The sequence below is a fragment of the Lissotriton vulgaris genome, chromosome 3_2 (assembly GCF_964263255.1).
Source record: "Lissotriton vulgaris chromosome 3_2, aLisVul1.2, whole genome shotgun sequence".
Classification (NCBI taxonomy): domain Eukaryota; kingdom Metazoa; phylum Chordata; class Amphibia; order Caudata; family Salamandridae; genus Lissotriton; species Lissotriton vulgaris.
In genome coordinates, this window is record NC_141690.1 from 246,776,802 (window position 1) to 246,794,165 (window position 17,364).

The 17,364-nt window shown below is 46.3% G+C and overlaps 1 protein-coding gene across 1 annotated transcript in view; it reads right to left on the minus strand.

Moving 5' to 3' along the window:
- DNAAF9 (dynein axonemal assembly factor 9) overlaps positions 1-17,364 on the minus strand; it is an 816,325-nt gene that overhangs the window by 560,410 nt on the left and 238,551 nt on the right. The window contains exon 6 of the mRNA XM_086964303.1: positions 12,559-12,665. Coding sequence (XP_086820429.1) covers positions 12,559-12,665 — 107 coding nt within the window. The remainder of the gene's footprint in view (positions 1-12,558; positions 12,666-17,364) is intronic.

Sequence of the window (17,364 nt, forward strand, 5' to 3'; positions counted from 1 at the left end):
CAAGTAGCATAAACGTAGTAAGTAAGCTATCATTCCTCAATATGGCTTTCATGTCCGGGGGTCTCAGATCCAAAATAATCATCACCAGATCAGCTGAAATAGGATAGCCTAATGTTCTTTTTATATGTCTCAATGTTACCTTCTAATACGTCTTTACCTTTGAAAAGTCCCAACAAATAGTAAGTTAATTACCCTCCAAACCAACATTTCCAAGCAAGATAAGAATACATTCATTTGAGTCAAATACTACATAAAGGTAGGGTAAATGCAGAAACCCTACCTTTATGTGGTATATGAGTTGGGTGCGGGAGGAAAATATGGGTGGGGTGCCTACTCCTACACCGCTGTAGTTTGTGGTAACAACTAACTTCATTTGAGTACATCTGATATTCTATATCAACTAAACATGAGTTTGTATAGGGTCTCCAAATTCTCAAATGTACGTGTTGCCCCTTGTATGTCCCTCACAATCTGAGCCATTGTTTGTGGGTTATTGCTACAGACAGAATTTATTATCCATCGAGTCATACAGGGTATTTTGGTTGTTGTATATTTCTGATTTAACACGGAGTATAAGTTTGAAACTAGACTTCTTGGGGAGTCATACTGCTTGAAGAAAAATTTAAAAGGGGTTAATTCTTTCACTGGTTTTCTGTTTCCAAAGAATAAGGCCCAATGGTAGATCTGAAAGTAGCGTAACATATTAGAATCTTTAATGAAGAATTCTCGTTTGCAGATAAGGAACGTCCGATTTCTCCCATATCATTCGAAAGTCTTCCTCCCTCCATTTGACAATGCCTTCCCTTCCCTGCCTTTTGTGATATCTGGGTTACATTGTGTGGAAGTGTGGTTACTGGGTTCAATTAGATTTTATCCCACACCTCTACGAGTGGTCGTGAAATTTTTAAAGTATAAACTTCTGCGGGTCTGTGTCGTGAAGGAAATCACTTCAGGTTCTGCACAAAAGGGTGTGTTCCATACGTGGCCAATGTTTCTTTTGGCTCTTGCATGACCTCACAAACTCAACCCACAAATGAGATGCCATAAAATAGTTTCTTAGATTCAGTAAGTTCAGGCTCTCCTCCTTACTTGCTTTGCGCATTACTCTCAGATATCCTGGGCTTTTCTCTATCGCCCCAGGTGAAGATCTAAAAAGAGTCTTTGTAGATTTGCCAATTCCTTTTAAGAAGGTAGAAATGGGAGAGGCTGAAATATGAGCAGTAATTGTAGTAACACATTAATTTTCAATTTAATGACTCTCTCTAACCATGACATAAATAGAGGGCACTATCTTTGAAGATCTTTTAATTTGACTGATACGGATCAGAGCAATTAGCTTTACATAGGCATGGAATCATGGGTGTGATGCCAATTCCCAAACATTTAATTTTATCTTTTGTCCACTTAAAGAGTGATGTTGTGCCAATTTTTTCCATGATTTCTGGTCCTGCCTCTATGCTCCTTAGTTACAATTATGCAAGGTTTACTTTAAATGCCACCAAAACCCCTTCACAGTCACATCGCCATAACCAACCTGATAGCTCGGGATGAAAGTCACTAAAATGTTATTAGCAAACAGGAATATTGCGTTGAACAGGGACATAGTGCATCCCCTCTACTCCCTTTTCTCCTCTAATCTTAATACCTAGTGGTTCCACTGTCAGGGTAAGGAGGAGAGAGAGGTCATCACTGCTGGTCCATCTTCCAAGAAGAAAGTGCACGGATCTTGCTTTATTAACCACCACCCTTGCTTTTGGAGTCCCTTATCCCGACCAAATATAGTACCCAATCAACAGCCTCAGATCGGCTTTAGGAATCGCTTAGTGTAGAAAAGGCCAGTTTCCTCAATCAAAAGCTCTTCGACTGTCAAGTGTGGGGAAGTATGTGGGATTTTTCTTTTATTCAATTTTTCTACAAGATGTAGGATCAACACGCAAGAGAAGATTCTCTACATGACTAGTCAGTATAAAGAAGTAAAGAACACAAAGCATCCAATAGGTTCCTAGATTTGGGGTTTAATGTGGCCAAACGATTAATTACGCGCATGTGGAAGACGGAGGAGCCCCCGCCGCTAAAGGCTTGGTTTCTTTCCATGCTGAATTGGGTAAAGGCTGAGGCGGTCTCCTTGATGCAGGAGGATACGTTGGGCCTGCCTAAATTCCCTATTTCTGCTACATGTAATGCAATGCTGTGTGTGTTACAGGGGCTGTTGACACCGGAAGATCCTTTGGATATTTCTAATTCAGAATAATTATAAGTTATATTTGGGCAGACTTATGGCCTGCACTATGCTTTGATTTATTCACAGCTTCCTTTATGGCCCAAACTATACAGCTGTTTCTCCTAGCAGTCAAGATGTGCACGCATACGATGATTGACAGAGTCTTTTTCACAGCACTTGGGACCCGCGTTTCTTTGCCTACCTTTATGCAGCTTCTGTTATCCCTCCTACCCTCTTTTCCCATTAGTGTTTTCACGTTCAGTATATTTCAAAAGACTGTTTGGTTTACATAGGCTGACTGATGTGATATGGCGGAGTGTGTACTTAAAATGTAATCGCATAGTCGAGTTATAATGTACCCCAACAAGATCATTTCGTATTACTGATGGAGGGCGGGGGCTCTATGATAGATGGGGTATGCCAATTGTTATCAGCTGTACACACTGCTAATGATGTTACCATGCCGTTGAGCCACTGACTTACAAATGGTGTACGGCTAATTACCTACTGGTTCTGTATGATAATTCCGATGATGGTTTATTGTTTTTTATTCATGTACAAAAACCTTAATAAATAAATAATTCAAAAATGACTAGTCAGTATATTTGTAAATAATTTTAGACCTAAGTTGAGGAAGAAAATGGAGAAATGTAAGTAGTTCAGGTCAGCTGACGTACCCGGTTTCAATACGAAACCAAGGCCTGCTTCTGGCATAGTCACTTACCATCCCTAGCAAGGAACTTACCATTTAGTCAGGCGATGGGCTTTCTAGGTCCCAAACTGCATGTAAAAAGTGCCAGTGAGACCATCGGGCCTGAAGCCTAAATAGGAGGTAGATCTTTTCACACCCTCATAGCCTCCAATATTGAATATGCTACTTACCAGTATGCATCTGTTCTTGGCATGTAGGGCTGCTAACATTCATATCTTAGCATTAGATCGCCGCCTAGTGTTGGGTCCGCATGATCGCACATTGTTGTCCTGGAAGAGTCTTCGAAGTATCCTGAGATAGGTGGCTCCTCCCCTGGACTACAGTGCGCATGGGCATCGGCTCCATCCCCAGATTGTTTTTCGCCATTGTGGCAGAAGATGGAGTGAAAAGTGTAAAGGATGTCCATGCTAATGATTGAATACAATAGTATATCTGCAGCTGCGACAGGCACCGGGGAGGAGGGTGGGCGATATGAATGTTAGCAGCCCTACATGCCAAGAACAGATGCATACTGGTAAGTAGCATATTCAGTTCGAGGCATGTGGGCTGCTAAATTCATATCTTAGCATAGAATACATAGCAGTCCCTCCATCAGCGGCGGTTGCCCGTGCCAGCTGCAGAAACCTGAAAAAGTGTCTTGAGAACAGCCTGTCCTACAGCAGCTTGCTGCTTGGAATGCACATCAACACAGTAGTGTTTTGTAAAGGTATGTGGTGTAACCCACGTGGCTGCTCTGCAAATGTCCTCTAAAGGAATGTTCCCTAGGAAAGCCATGGATGCCCCCAATTTGCGTGTGGAGTGCGCCCTTGGGGGTATTGTTAAAGTGAGCTTGGCCTTTTGATAACAGATTTGAATGCACTTAACAATCCATCTGGCTATTCCTGCTTTGGAAATCGGGTTGCCTTTGTGTTGTGGTGAGAAGGCAACAAAAAGTTGTTTTGTTTTCCTAAAGTGTTGTGTCCTGTCTATGTAGTACATCAACGCCCTCCGTACGTCTAACGTATGGAGCATTCTTTCCGCCACCGTTTGTGGGTTTTGGAAGAATGCCGGCAAGTCGATTGTTTGGTTGAGATGAAACTGTGACACCACCTTCGGAAGGAATTTGGGGTTAGTACGTAGCACTACCCTATTTGGATGAATCTGAATGAATGGCTCTTGGATTGTGAGCGCTTGTAGCTCACTAACACGCCTCAGTGACGTAATAGCAATTAGGAAAGCTACTTTCCACGTTAGGAATTGTAGTTCACACGAGTGCAGTGGCTCAAATGGTGGTCCCATCAGTCTGGTGAGGACCACATTGAGGTTCCACACCGGAGCTGGCGGTGTTCTTGGGGGAATGACTCGTTTCAGACCTTCAAGGAAAGCTTTAATGGCAGGCACCCTGAAGACAGAGAGATGCTGCCTATTTTGAAGGTAAGCTGCGATGGCGGATAGATGTATCCGAATAGAAGTGAACGCTAGCCTGCACTTGTAAAGATGTAACAGATAGCAAATGATGTTAGGGATAGATGCATCTAGCGGGTTGATGTCATTGGCTGTACAGTAAATGACACAACGCTTCCATTTTGCAGCATAGCATGCTCTGGTTGTTGGCTTCCTTGCCTCCTTGATGATGTTCATGCATTCAGGAGGTAGGTTGAGGTATCCAAACTCTAAGACTTCAGGAGCCAGATCGCTAGGTTGAGCTGTTGCGGATCTGGATGCTGAATTTCTCCATGGTTCTGCGTCAAAAGCCTGGGCGTGAGGCGCAGTCTTTGATGCGGTACCACTGAGAGTTCGAGGAACGTGGTGTACCAGGCCTGGCGCGCCCACGTTGGAGCAACTAGGATGAGTGTCATCGAGTGTTGCCTTAGTTTTCTCGCCACCAGTGGTATCAGAGGTGTTGGCGGAAAAGCGTACGCAAATTTGCCTGACCAGTTCATCCATATCGCATTGCCCTGCGATTGCGGGTGTGGGAACCTGGCGGCGAAGCTTTGGCATTTTGCGTTCTCCCTTGTGGCGAACAGGTCTATCTCTGGATGACCCCATCTTTGGAAGTACGGCTGGAGTACTGATGGATGTATCTCCCACTCGTGCATTTGATGGCTGTATCTGCTGAGCAGATCCGCCATCTGATTGTCCTTCCCTGGGAGGTGTTCTGCCATGAGGAAGACATTCCTCTGAATGGCCCACTTCCACATGCTCTGAGCCAGATGAGACAGCTGCGGTGAGTGGGTGCCCCCCTGCTTTTGGATGTAGTACATCGCGGTCATGTTGTCCGTCCGGACTAACAATAGTTTGTTGCACAGATGTACAATGAAGGACTTGAGCGCCATGAAGATTGCCATCAGTTCTAGATAGTTGATGTGCATCTTCTGTTGCTGCGTCGTCCATAGTCCCTGCACTGTGTAAGTGAGCAGATGAGCTCCCCATCCCTGGAGAGATGCGTCCGTTGTCAGGATAATCTGTGGCACTGGCTCCTGGAACAGTCGGCCCTTGCAAAGGTTGTGTGGAGGCCACCAATGCAGAGAGTCGTATGCCCGACTGGTAACCAACACTAGGTCTGTTAATTGTCCCTGAGCCTGTGTCCACTGATTTGCTAAGCACTCCTGGAGCGGGCGCATATGCAACCGTGCGTGAGGGACTATGAAGATGCAGGAGGCCATCATGCCTATCAACTGCATGAACACTCTCGCTGGAAGTGAGTGTTTTGGTCTGAACTTCTGGATTAGAGACTGCTTGCTGTCTATCCTGACTTGGTTTGGTTGAGCTTTGGCCGTCAGGGTATTGATTGTCGCACCTGGAAACTGCCGGACATGTGCCGGCTGAAGATGCGACTTTGGGTAATTCAACGAGAAACCCAGGTCGTGAAGGAGGTGAATGGTAGTCGACATGTCCGCGGCGCACTGTTGTTCCGACTTGGCTTGAACGAGCCAGTCGTCCAGGTAGGGGTAGACATGGATGTTCTGCCTCCTGAGGTGCGCTGCTACTGTCGCCAGACACTTGGTAAACACCCTTGGGGCTGTGGTGACTCCGAAGGGTAGGACCTTGAACTGATAATGCCTGCCTTGGATAGTGAACCTGAGGTATTTTCTGTGGGACGGGTGTAGTGGAATGTGGAAATAAGCATCCTTGAGGTCTAAGGTTGCTAAGAAGTCCCCTTGGTTTAACAAGGGAAGAATCTGTTGCAATGTAAGCATATGGAAATGTTCTGACAGTATATACAGGTTGAGGGGACGGAGATCCAGAATTGGTCTGAGAGATCCGTCCTTCTTTGGAATAAGGAAGTACAGGGAATATACCCCCGTGCCTTCCTCCCCCACTGGCACGAGCGCGCCTTTTTGCAGCATCACCACCACTTCCTGCTGCAATAAGTGCAAGTGCTCTGCGGACATAGGCCTTTGCCTTGGTGGAATGTTGGGTGGAGTGGATTTTAACTCTAGACAATAACCGTACTGGACAAGTTGTCGCACCCACCTGTCTGTGGTGATGTTTATCCAGACGGGCAGGAACTGCTGTAGTCTCCCCCCAACAGGTGTTAAGTGGTCGGGGGGCAGTGACAGAGAGTCACTGTTTGCTTGGGGTAGAGGAGCGTGAGTTGTTGTTCCCTCTGCCGCGTCCTCTGGTGCTGTTTCCTCTGTAGCCCCCCTTGTTCTGTTTGGGGTACGAGGATTGTGCTCCACCTCTAGAGAATTGTGACTGCTGACCCATCTGTCCTCTGGTGACTCCACGTGCACCTGAGGGACGAAAATTATTGCCACGAAACTGTTGTGATTGTAGGGCCCCCATAGACTTAGCAGTTTCGGTGTCTTTTTTAATTTTTTCTAGGGTGGTGTCAACATCTGGACCAAACAGTCTATCAGGATTGACTGGTTGATTAAGTATGGTTGTTTGAATGTCAGGTTTAAACCCCGATATGCGGAGCCACGCCTGTCGTCTCAGCATGACGCTAGTGTTAATGGTCCTAGCGGCTGTGTCCGCGGCATCAAGTGCACACTTTATGGCCGCGTTGGAGATCAGTTGTCCTTCCTGTATAAGCAGTTTGGTGCCCTCTTGAAACTGCGGAGGCAGGTGTTGCAAAACTTGCTCTAGGGTGTCGTAATGCGACCTATCATAACGTGCCAATAGTGCCTGTGTATTTGCAATACGCCAGAAATTGGCAGCCTGCGCAGCTACTCTTGCCTCCTGCCTCTAGCACTTTGGACTCCTTATCCGGGGGAGGAGCTTCACCCATTGTTTGGGAGTTGGCCCTTTTTCGGGCATTTGCGACCACCAGGGAGTCAAGCGGCAACTGTCCCCGAATGTATGCAGGGTCTGCAGGTGCTGGTCTGTACTTTTTTTCAATACGTGGATTGACCACCCTCGCCCTGGTAGGCTCTTTAAAGATGTCCGCAGCATACTTGAGGACCCCTTTGAGCATAGGCAGTTTCTTTACAGTTCTTTCAGAAACTGAAAAAGTGTCAAATAGAAAGTCTTCTTCAACTGGGTCAGCATGCATGTCCACATCATGATTAGCAGCTGCCCTCTCAATGAGTGCATGAAAAGCTGCAGAATCCTCTGTTGGGGATGCACGTGTACTGAAAGGCTGTGGGTCCTGTCCCACATTTTGGGTGCCTTGGTCACCAATGTCATCATATGAATCTGGCTGTGCATCTGGTTCATTGACTGGGAAAGTGTATTGGTCATCTTCATCATATCCCTCACTTTCAGAGTGGTCTGGAGAAGGAGTTGGGCTCCTTCTTGGAGGGGGCTGAATAGGTTCCATGAGGCCTGAGGCGTCCTGGGGAAACTTTTTCTTTTTCAGGGGGATGACATAGGAGTCCACCGGCTGTGAAGTGATCCTCCTCTTGCAAAGGGTCAATTTGCCCGTTTCTGCGTCGATAAAACGCTCAGAATCCTCTTCTGAGTCGAGTACTCGACCTGAAAGTGCCCCTGCCGTTGAAGAATCCGACTTCTTTGGCGTCGATTTTGTTGAAAAGGCCTTCGGCGCCTCTTTTGGCGGCAGAAGGAAGAGGAGTTTACTCGCAGGCTTGACCGGAACGTCTATCGCCTTCTGTGGCGATGGCGTCGGCGCCGACGAAGCAGAGGCCTTCTCCCTAATTCTTTATAGTGAAGAAGCAATGGGGGACGCGTCACTAACAGTGGCCTTTGGCACCGACGAGGAGGTCTTGACCTTGCCTTCGGATCCGACGTCCTGTTGGCCCTTCTGAGTTTTGGACGATGATGCCGCATCCGCCGACCCAGAGTCCTTGGACCGATGCGCAGATGTGCCAGCCTTCGATCCGTGTGACTTTGACGGCTCTGTCTCTACCACGCGTCCGACAAACGAAGTCCCAATCGGAACTGGAGCCGTGTCGCTGGCTTTGGCGGGCTTTGCCGGCGTCGCAGCGGTTGACCTGTGCGTACCACCCTTATTAGAGGATCCCTCCTCTGGCGCCGATTTCGACACTGTGGAATCGACAGATTTCTTCGACTTCTGTGGACCGGAGGCCGACGGAGTCGATGAAGCAGCGGGTTTAGTTGTTTTTGGTGGTACGGCCGCCATCTTAGGGACGCTGGAGTCCTTAAGTTTCGGTTTCGATTTTGGGTCGGCCATTTTAGGTATAGTCGATACCGTAGGTTTCAGTTTCGGTTTCGATACCGTCTGCGCAGCAAGTATGTCCGTGGCCGGGCCTGAAGGCGGGGCCGTGGCTTGCGCTACGGGGTCTTGGGTAAGGCCGACAGGCGATCCCGTGACCCGCTCTTTATGTCCGTAAACTTCGGGGCATAGCTCGTCCCCTGAGCTATCTTCCGCGGCCCCATAAACCTCTTCGACGTCCCCTACCTCGTCGACGTATTCAAGGCCTTGACCCACGACTCCGTCGTCGTCTTCCGGATCTGCCTCGACCTCCGTCTCGGGCGGGGAGATTTGAAGATGATGGCTCTGGTCCTCCTCTTCTTGGTCGTCGAAGATGTTTTCTGGATCCGGGGCCGCTTGTCTGGCCTCAAGGCACACCGCGCGCCGAATCTTGAGTGTCTTCTTGGACCTGAAACTCGCACAGGCCCTGCAGTTGTCTTCGTTATGGTCTGGTGAAAGGCATTTGTTACAGACCGGGTGCACGTCTATATGTGGGTATTTGGACCCACAGAGCGGACAGAGCTTAAACGGACTCCGCTCCATGCTGGAAAGTCGCTGTCGAGTCGCGATGAGAAGGCCTCGATGTCCGAAGAGTGCAAATACTCCGCTGATTCCGGCTCCGAGAGACGGAAGAACTCGAGACCGCACGCAAACAATACCGACGTAAAGAATACAAGGCCTTTTGGCCGTTTAAAGTTATGTTTTCTCGGTTCCGACAGAGAGACGTCGAGACCGCATCCGAACCCAATGGCGGAAAAAAACAATCTGGGGATGGAGCCGATGCCCATGCGCACTGTAGTCCAGGGGAGGAGCCACCTATCTCAGGATACTTCGAAGACTCTTCCAGGACAACAATGTGCGATCATCCGGACCCAACACTAGGCGGCGATCTAATGCTAAGATATGAATTTAGCAGCCCACATGCCTCGAACAGTCATTTATCTTTCCAATGTCTCCAGATCGACAGAGGCCAATGAAGGAAAGTTTTTGTTTTCAAAGAAAGCATGTAGGCTCTGGAAAAATAACTTGCCTTCTTCAAATATATTTTGCGAAAAATAACAGAGAAATAACAGAGAAAGCTTGCTGCTTCAGTTATTCGGAGGTAGAAAATTGTCCCTATCCGTGGCAATGTAAAACATTAGTGGTATATCAAGAGAGAGAGAGAGAGAGGACTAGAAGCTAGTCTGTATCCCCAGGGATTTATATGTAATCAACAAGGACTAACTATGTATGACCATATTATAGGACCCTGAACTGTATTTTCAGCAGGCATCTATTAGGTTTTTTCATGAAGCTAGTACGCATAGTGAGGGAATCCCCTGCGCACACTTATAGCACATTAGTGAGTTCGACACATAGTCTGCTTACACTCACTTAATTGTTTTTAAACCTGCACTATTTACAGTCCTGAGGAAAGCCAGCATTACTAAAGGCACTGGCTGAAACATGTCGACCACAACCTATGTAGAAGGTCTTAATTGACACAGCAGTCCAAGACGTGGAGAATCGCACCGCCGTCTCAGTCCACAGGGTTTGAACTGGAGCAAACCTATGCGTGGAACAGCAGGGATGCAAATTTGAACTGCGCATTAGCCGTCCTGAGGCCCACCAGAGGGCAGGAAATATGTGACAAAATAATGTTTTCACGCAGGACCCACCAATGGGAATAATTAACTTCATGCCAACTACAAAGCCCAGCATGCATTGGTATAAATAGCGCACTGGAGCGACCCACCGAAGGGTCATTAATTAACCAATGAGCATGTGGGTTTTAAAGAGACGCTTGAAAAGACCTGCGGAATGCAGTCTCACCTTTGATGAAAGAGCAGGGGGCTCCAAAACCGGTCGGCGGAATATGTAATCAGGACTGGAATGCCGGTTTCCCTTACAATTAAAGTTCTGTGAACAACCGCTGCTGAGTGCGTTCTCGTGCCTTTGGACAGAAAAATTATATATATATATATATCCTTGCCACTCTCTCGAGCAGGTTGCTTGCTCTCTCCAAAACAGAAAGAAACGTGGAGCACAGAACCAGGTTGGTGCAAAAAATCGTTGCAATTGCTGTTCCGTCAGCCATTACTCGTTTCGGTACTGGGCGTACCTTGAATATATATATATATATAAATATCTCTAGCTCCGGGGTCCTCACACATGAGCCATTCAGTGCTTATGACGTATTGATGAATATCCCCTGGAAGAGAAAGACGCTGGCAGTTGCAATAAGATTTGCTAGAGTGATTTCGGTATAAGCAGGCTTCAGCTAAATATAAACACCTTATCAAGGAAAAGAGCAACTATTTGACTCAACAAATAGAGACAGCTAAAGCTTCTGCCAAACAACGTTTTCAAGTACTATCTAAACTCACCACACTTCCTGGTAATAATTCCAGTAACAACATGCAAGCTTTTTGCAACACTTTGGTACAGTGCATTAAGGATAAAATTAATCAAATGTATTCCACGTTTGAGGCCACAATTCCTTCTGATGTCATATCTGATTTCTTCCAGAATTCTTACAGGGTTTGTTCCTTCACTGAATTTTCTCCTGTTATGGCAGAGCAGCCATCATGGTTAGCAAGGCAAAGTCTGTCTCGCCTTCCGACCACTGCCCTACCTCAGTTCTGAAATGTATCCCAGACCGGATAGGTGCAAATCGGACAGCCATCTTCAACTCCATGTTTTTTTCCAGAGTTTTACCTACTCAGTGACAAAATTGCCTCAATTCTTCCACTTTTAAAGAATCCCACCCGAATCCAGTTGATCCCAACAATTATCAGCCCATTTAGTGCCTTCCACTACCCTCTAAACTAGTATAAAAAGTTATGAATTCTCAGTTTACACAGTACAAACAAGAGAATATATTGTTGGAAGAGACTCAATTTAGTCTCGGGACTGGGAATAGCACAGAGTCCATTTTGATTAAAGCAACAGAGATTAGGGTCGCGCTGGACAGAGGTGGTGCTGCAGCACTTATTCTCCTCGATTTGTCAGCAACATTTGATACGATTGATCAACATCCTATGGTCAATCGTCTCAGTACTTTGGGTATCAAGGATATGGTCAAATCTCTACGGACTACAATCAATAGCACTGGGTCATTATGAATCCTCTTCTTTTTCTCTCACGTGTGGGGTCCCGCAGGTTTTGTTATCAGCCCAACATTTATGTTACAGAATTGATCCTTTTGGTTAAATATTTTGGCCTTTCGCTAGCCTCGTACGCAGGAGATACTCGAAAATTGTTTTGTCAGCCTTCAAAAATGGTACTGAGGTATCTGCCAATTTCCATGATTGCATGTTGGCAATCAGTTCTTGGATAATTAGACACTGCCTTAAACTTAATTCAAATAAAACAGAGGTAGTTCTGTCCAGGAATCTTTCTCCTGCCTGGTCTCCTGTTTGGTGGCCAGATAAATTTGGCCCAACCCCTATCCCAGTGACCAAGGCAAAAAATTTAGGAATTTTATTAGATGGAGAGCTAAACTTTGGGCAGCAAATCAATTCTTTATTTTCCTCAAGCTTCTACCTGCTTGGAATGATTAAGAAATCATTTTCGTTCATTCCAGGGCATTCTAAATTGACAGTGAATACTGTGTTAGTTCTTTCAAAATTGGATTACTGAAATGGCCTTGATGTTAATATGCAGGAAAAAACCTTAAGAGCAAGTAAGAAACCGTATCAAATTTAAGGTCCTTTGCACTGCCTACAAAGCATTATATAAAATTGTCCCTGAAGTCTTGAAGCAATCCGTTGACTAGTACGTCCTTAGCAGACTGCTGGGTTCCCTGGGGGAGAATCGAATGATGGTTCCCAGATTCCACAGAGTTAACTGGGGAGGCAGATCTTTGGTGCTGGAACAATCAGAACTATGCCCACACTGATCTTCTTTAGGAAGGAGCCATAAACGTTTCTTTTTAACAATTAGGCTCCTTACCTTGGTCTTTAGAAGTCAGCGCCAAGACACCTCAGGGTAGCAGCGTAATTAATAAATTGCTGTAACCTAACTTAAGTAAATCATACACAAACCTACCTCATGTTTCATGGTAAAAAATCCACCACCGCCAATGCCGTCTAGAGCAAAGGCCTGTACTATTGGCCATTTTTCCACATTGAACATATCAAACATTTGCAGATGACCTAGGAAAGAAAATGAAAAGCAACAATCAGATTATTTAGCCATCTTCCAACTTTACACGTTATTTTTAAGACCACCGGATAGGTCAAAATATTAGATGCAAGAGGACTACTGTGACTATTAATTCAACTCCATGAACTGTCTGTACTACTTTGAAATAACTCCGGTATCACCCATATACACTAAGAGATTTTTGAGGTATGGAAAAATAGCATAAATGTTTTTGATAAATGTAAGACACAAAGTATCATCAGTTCTAAAGCAGACACCCAAGTTGTATTAATTGCAGAGAGCATGTGGCTTCCTTCAAGATCCTGATCCCTCAGAATGAGGATTCCACAACACCAGTGAACATTCCAACATGCATTAAACAACAAGAGTGTTTGATGTGATCAGGATCATACAACAACTTGTTTGAGGATGAAAATTGTGAACACTGCATAGAACGTGTGCCTGTCATCCATTGCACCAACGATAAAGACTGGGGAGGCATTTTCTCTTTTCCAGAGGACATCATTTAATGAATCATTATTATCATACTACAGCAATCTAAGTAAAGACCCATATCCAGCCACAGCTGAATGAAGTTAAAATGTACCTTATTTAGACATTTCAGTCTGTTAAATTGTATATCAACATGGCATTTAAACGTATTTGATTACAAAATTATTACAATTTAATCCTGATAAAAACACTTAAAGCACTTGGCATAAAGCATGTAAGACTCAAGTGAGGCAGGGTAAATTCAGCACATACAGGTTAAAATACAGACAACTATAGGAAGGAGCAGTCTAAACTGTTCCCAACATACCGGGTAGAGTGCAAGTGTTTTTTAGCTTAAGAGTGCTACTTGGGCATAAGACAAGTAAGACTCAAGAGCAGCAGGGTAAATTTAGAACATACAGGTAAAAATAGAAACATCTATAAGAAGGAACAGTCTAAAGTGCTCCTAACCTACATGGTAAACGTGCAAGAGACTATTAGCATAAGAGGGCCACTTGGGCACAACCAGGGATGTGACTGGGAGAGTCTATTTCAGAGCAGCGATTAAGCAGACTTATTACCAGTGGAGGTTCTATTTGCTTACCAGCTGAGTTTCCACTGAAAAGCCTCAAGTGCAGCATTTAAAAGACGTGATCTGTAAACATGCATGTAATACAAACATTACTTAGCATCTATATCAAAAGCGTCATTTAAAAGACAGGGTTTTAATAAACAGAAGAGAGAGGCTGCAATTCTTACAAATCTAGTTTAACTGCTGCAATTTTTTAAAAACGTAGCAAAGTTACTATTTAAGGTGGGGTCCGTTGCCTTGAAGCATGCAATTACCGCCTACCTGCATGTATGTATATATAAAACGTTGGCTAAAAAGAGTTCTTAATATAGTCTCCTTCTTTCAAGCAACAGCCCAGAACACAGGCAAGTTATGTGGGTGATATCCTCCTCCCCAGTCTTACACACAGTCTGCAACACACGTTGTAGGTGGTACTGAGCGAAGGCGCTGCATGGATAATGCTGGGGAGGAAACCTAAGCGGTATCTAATAATGAGCTATTGTAACTGTATTGGCCACCCGTCTTCCAGGTAGGGCCTGACTATCAAACGGACAATATTGCCCATATGAATTAGTTGCCTTAATGGATGTGGCGGCCAAGGTGGAGACCATCTTTCCAAAGTTGTCCAATTGGCAGTCCTCCCTATCAGACTTGCAGTCCATTGAAAGGAAGATTGAGAAGCTAGCATAAGAGGAATCTATTGAATTCCTCATTATGCACACTATTTTATTGTAATCAAAAAAGGAATAGGCTTCACAGATTCTCATTGCTAAAAATACTCAGTTTCAAGCGGAGGCAGGCAATCAAAAGTGCATGGACATTCCATCTACGAATAGGTGAAAACTAGTTATATCGTCTGGTGGAAAGTCAACATGTGGCAGTGCCAGGGAACTGGTTATCGAGGCAATATAATTGTCCCATTACAGGACTTGAGCTGATTGGCACTTCCAAAGGTAAGCTTCTTCATCAGTTGTATCCATTTCCACTGGTCAAGTGTGCAATGTAGGTGGTCGAAGGTGTGGAGGAGCAGGTGGTGGTTGTGACAGTGGTTCGCATCCAGACCGATGTTTGCGGAGGTTGCTGCAGCCAGGATTCCTAAGGAGATTGTTTTTCAGACAGAAATTGTAGTTGATTAATATACTGCTAACCTAAGCACTGGTTATTTTTGTTAATGAGCTTCCTTGTAATACTCATTATACCACCCAACATAAAGGAGGTGACCAAAGCCCCAGTTCACTTACTTATCCTCTGGGAACTAAGGGCTTGGGTGTGAACTCCCATTAATAACCTGGCCTGTTTGCTTTCCCTCTTCGTATTAACACTGGTCACATGGTCAAAAGGACCTTCTATGTCAAGCAAGTGTCAACCTGGAGTGTCAGGTTTGAGGGAAGACTTTGCTTAGAGAGTCTATCAGAAATAGAACAGTAGATCATGTTTTTAGTAAAATCTGTGTGATCATTCCTAAACTTTCTCCAGCGGTCATAGTTGACCATGTAATTGGTGGCTGCTCACTAGTATAGAAACATGTGGGGTCATCAATTAAAAAGCTGTCATTTGACAGGACATTGAAAGGGTGGTCGCAGAGGCGATAGCAGTCTTCAAAGATGATGTCATAGACAAAGGAACAAATGGTTAGGCCAGACTACGGCTGTCATTATCGAGGAATAAAGTGGCTCCAGTGGGATAGATCAAAATAATTTATAAAGATGCCAGCTTTCTGAGTTTTGTTTGGCCTCTGGCGGAATACCTTGCCTAATATAGTTCAATCGTTTTTTAATAAACGAACACATTAAAAAGGTAATGACATCAATAAACTTATTGCTGTGCTAATTGTGCCCGCACTTTTCAGGATTTGATTGGCATCTACAGGTACAAACACTAGTTCATTATTAGACCAACTAGAAATATTCTCAAATTAATTGAGTCCACCATTAATTGATGGTCTAATCCAAATTGGATCTCTTTGTTTCCTTTAGATGGATGATGTTGGTCCTGAATGATGAAAGTCGAAGCTTTTCGGCCTCCAAGTATGACCTCCTCAGAACAATGCGAGACCAGAATCACCCAATCTTTTTTGCAGAAATACAATCAAGTATTCACCAAAATATTGTCAATATGGGTGTGGCCTAGCAGTCCAACATGGCGGACGCGCTTTACGCGAACTAACGTAGCCCCATACAAAATCTGCAGAAATTCTGCCACGTAGGCACACAATATCCTTCTGTTCCTACCCACCGACACTCAAGATCGACCACTGCCAGTCAGGAAGGAGCAGCCCTCCATTCAGCTGCCGATGTGAGTCCCGATTGTCCTCTGCTGGGACAGCCGGAGGCCTCGTGGGAGTGAGACCTGGGTGCACCTGAGGGGGGGTGGGGGGCTGGGGGGGCTTCTGCGCGGAGCCTGCTGCGGATCCCAACTGGACTCGAGTGGTGCCCCGAAATCCAAGGACACTCCGCTGAATGGCAGGCAACGGGGTCACCCGATTGAGGGCCCCCGTCCGCACAGAAAAACAGCAGAGGATTAAAGTGGCACTTGTGGTGCCGCCACACTGCAGCGAGTCGGTGGCAGCCCGCCGGTCACCTGAGCGGCCGTTCACGGCGGCTAAATTGAGCAGCAGTGTGGTGGCCAGCTGTTACTGGTGGGGTCAGATGAATGTTATTTGCCACCTTAGAGTACTGGAACTGACGCTGCAGAGACGACTGGTGCCCTGCGAGGGCAGGGCCCAAGCACGACCCCCGAAACCAACTGAACTCCGCTCAGGACCGGCCGCAATGCTGTGTTGAGGCCTGTAAGGTGTCTCGAGTACTGGGGACACCTGGATGGGCAGAACCTGAAGCGGAGTCTCGCGGCCAAGGCCTCAGCCGAACAGTGAACTCACAGCGGAGACTGCGCCAACCGGAGTGATGCCGTGGTGCAGCTCCAGAGAGGTGAGATGACGGGTGGCGCCCGAGTGAGGCTGAGACGGCCGACTTCGGCAGCCGCATTGGGCCATGATGGGATCATCACCAAGGAGGGGTCCTGAGGAGTGGGAGTCTGCCTGGGGGACGCATGGAGACCTGATCGGCCTTTGGAGGGCCCTGAGTAGCTGGCTGTCGGCGGCTGCAGCCTAGATTCTAAAATGCCTGCCTTGGTCCTTGCTGCACTGCACGCCCACGATAGTTGCTGCTGTAGCCCCTGACCTGGGGCAAAGTCATCTGCCTGTGAGGTGTGGTCAGCAGAAGGGAGCCCAAAACAGAGGTGGGCGGGCCTAGGGCCATGCAGGCGCTGGAGATGATTACTAGGCTCAGGAAGAACCTGAAGCACAGACATAACACAGCGAGACCCCAGGAACGGCTTGGGCCCAAGAGAGAACACAGTGGAGATGATTGGCCTGGGCCTGCACTGACCCACACTTGAAGAGGCCCCATCCCACGACTATCTACCATCTGATTCTGGGGCCCCCCGGGTGGGGCTCCCCTTTCCTGGGGCGACTGCCTTAATTGGCCAGGCCTGCCAACTGTCCTTGCGGCCTTTCGAGGGCCCTCCTCCACCCTTGAGCACCCGGAGCCTGTCTTGGCCGGCTCCCCCCCACTCAAAGCTATGATACAGGATAAATCCTCAGGCATTACCACCTAACAGAGCACATTGGATAAATTGAAAGGAGCAGC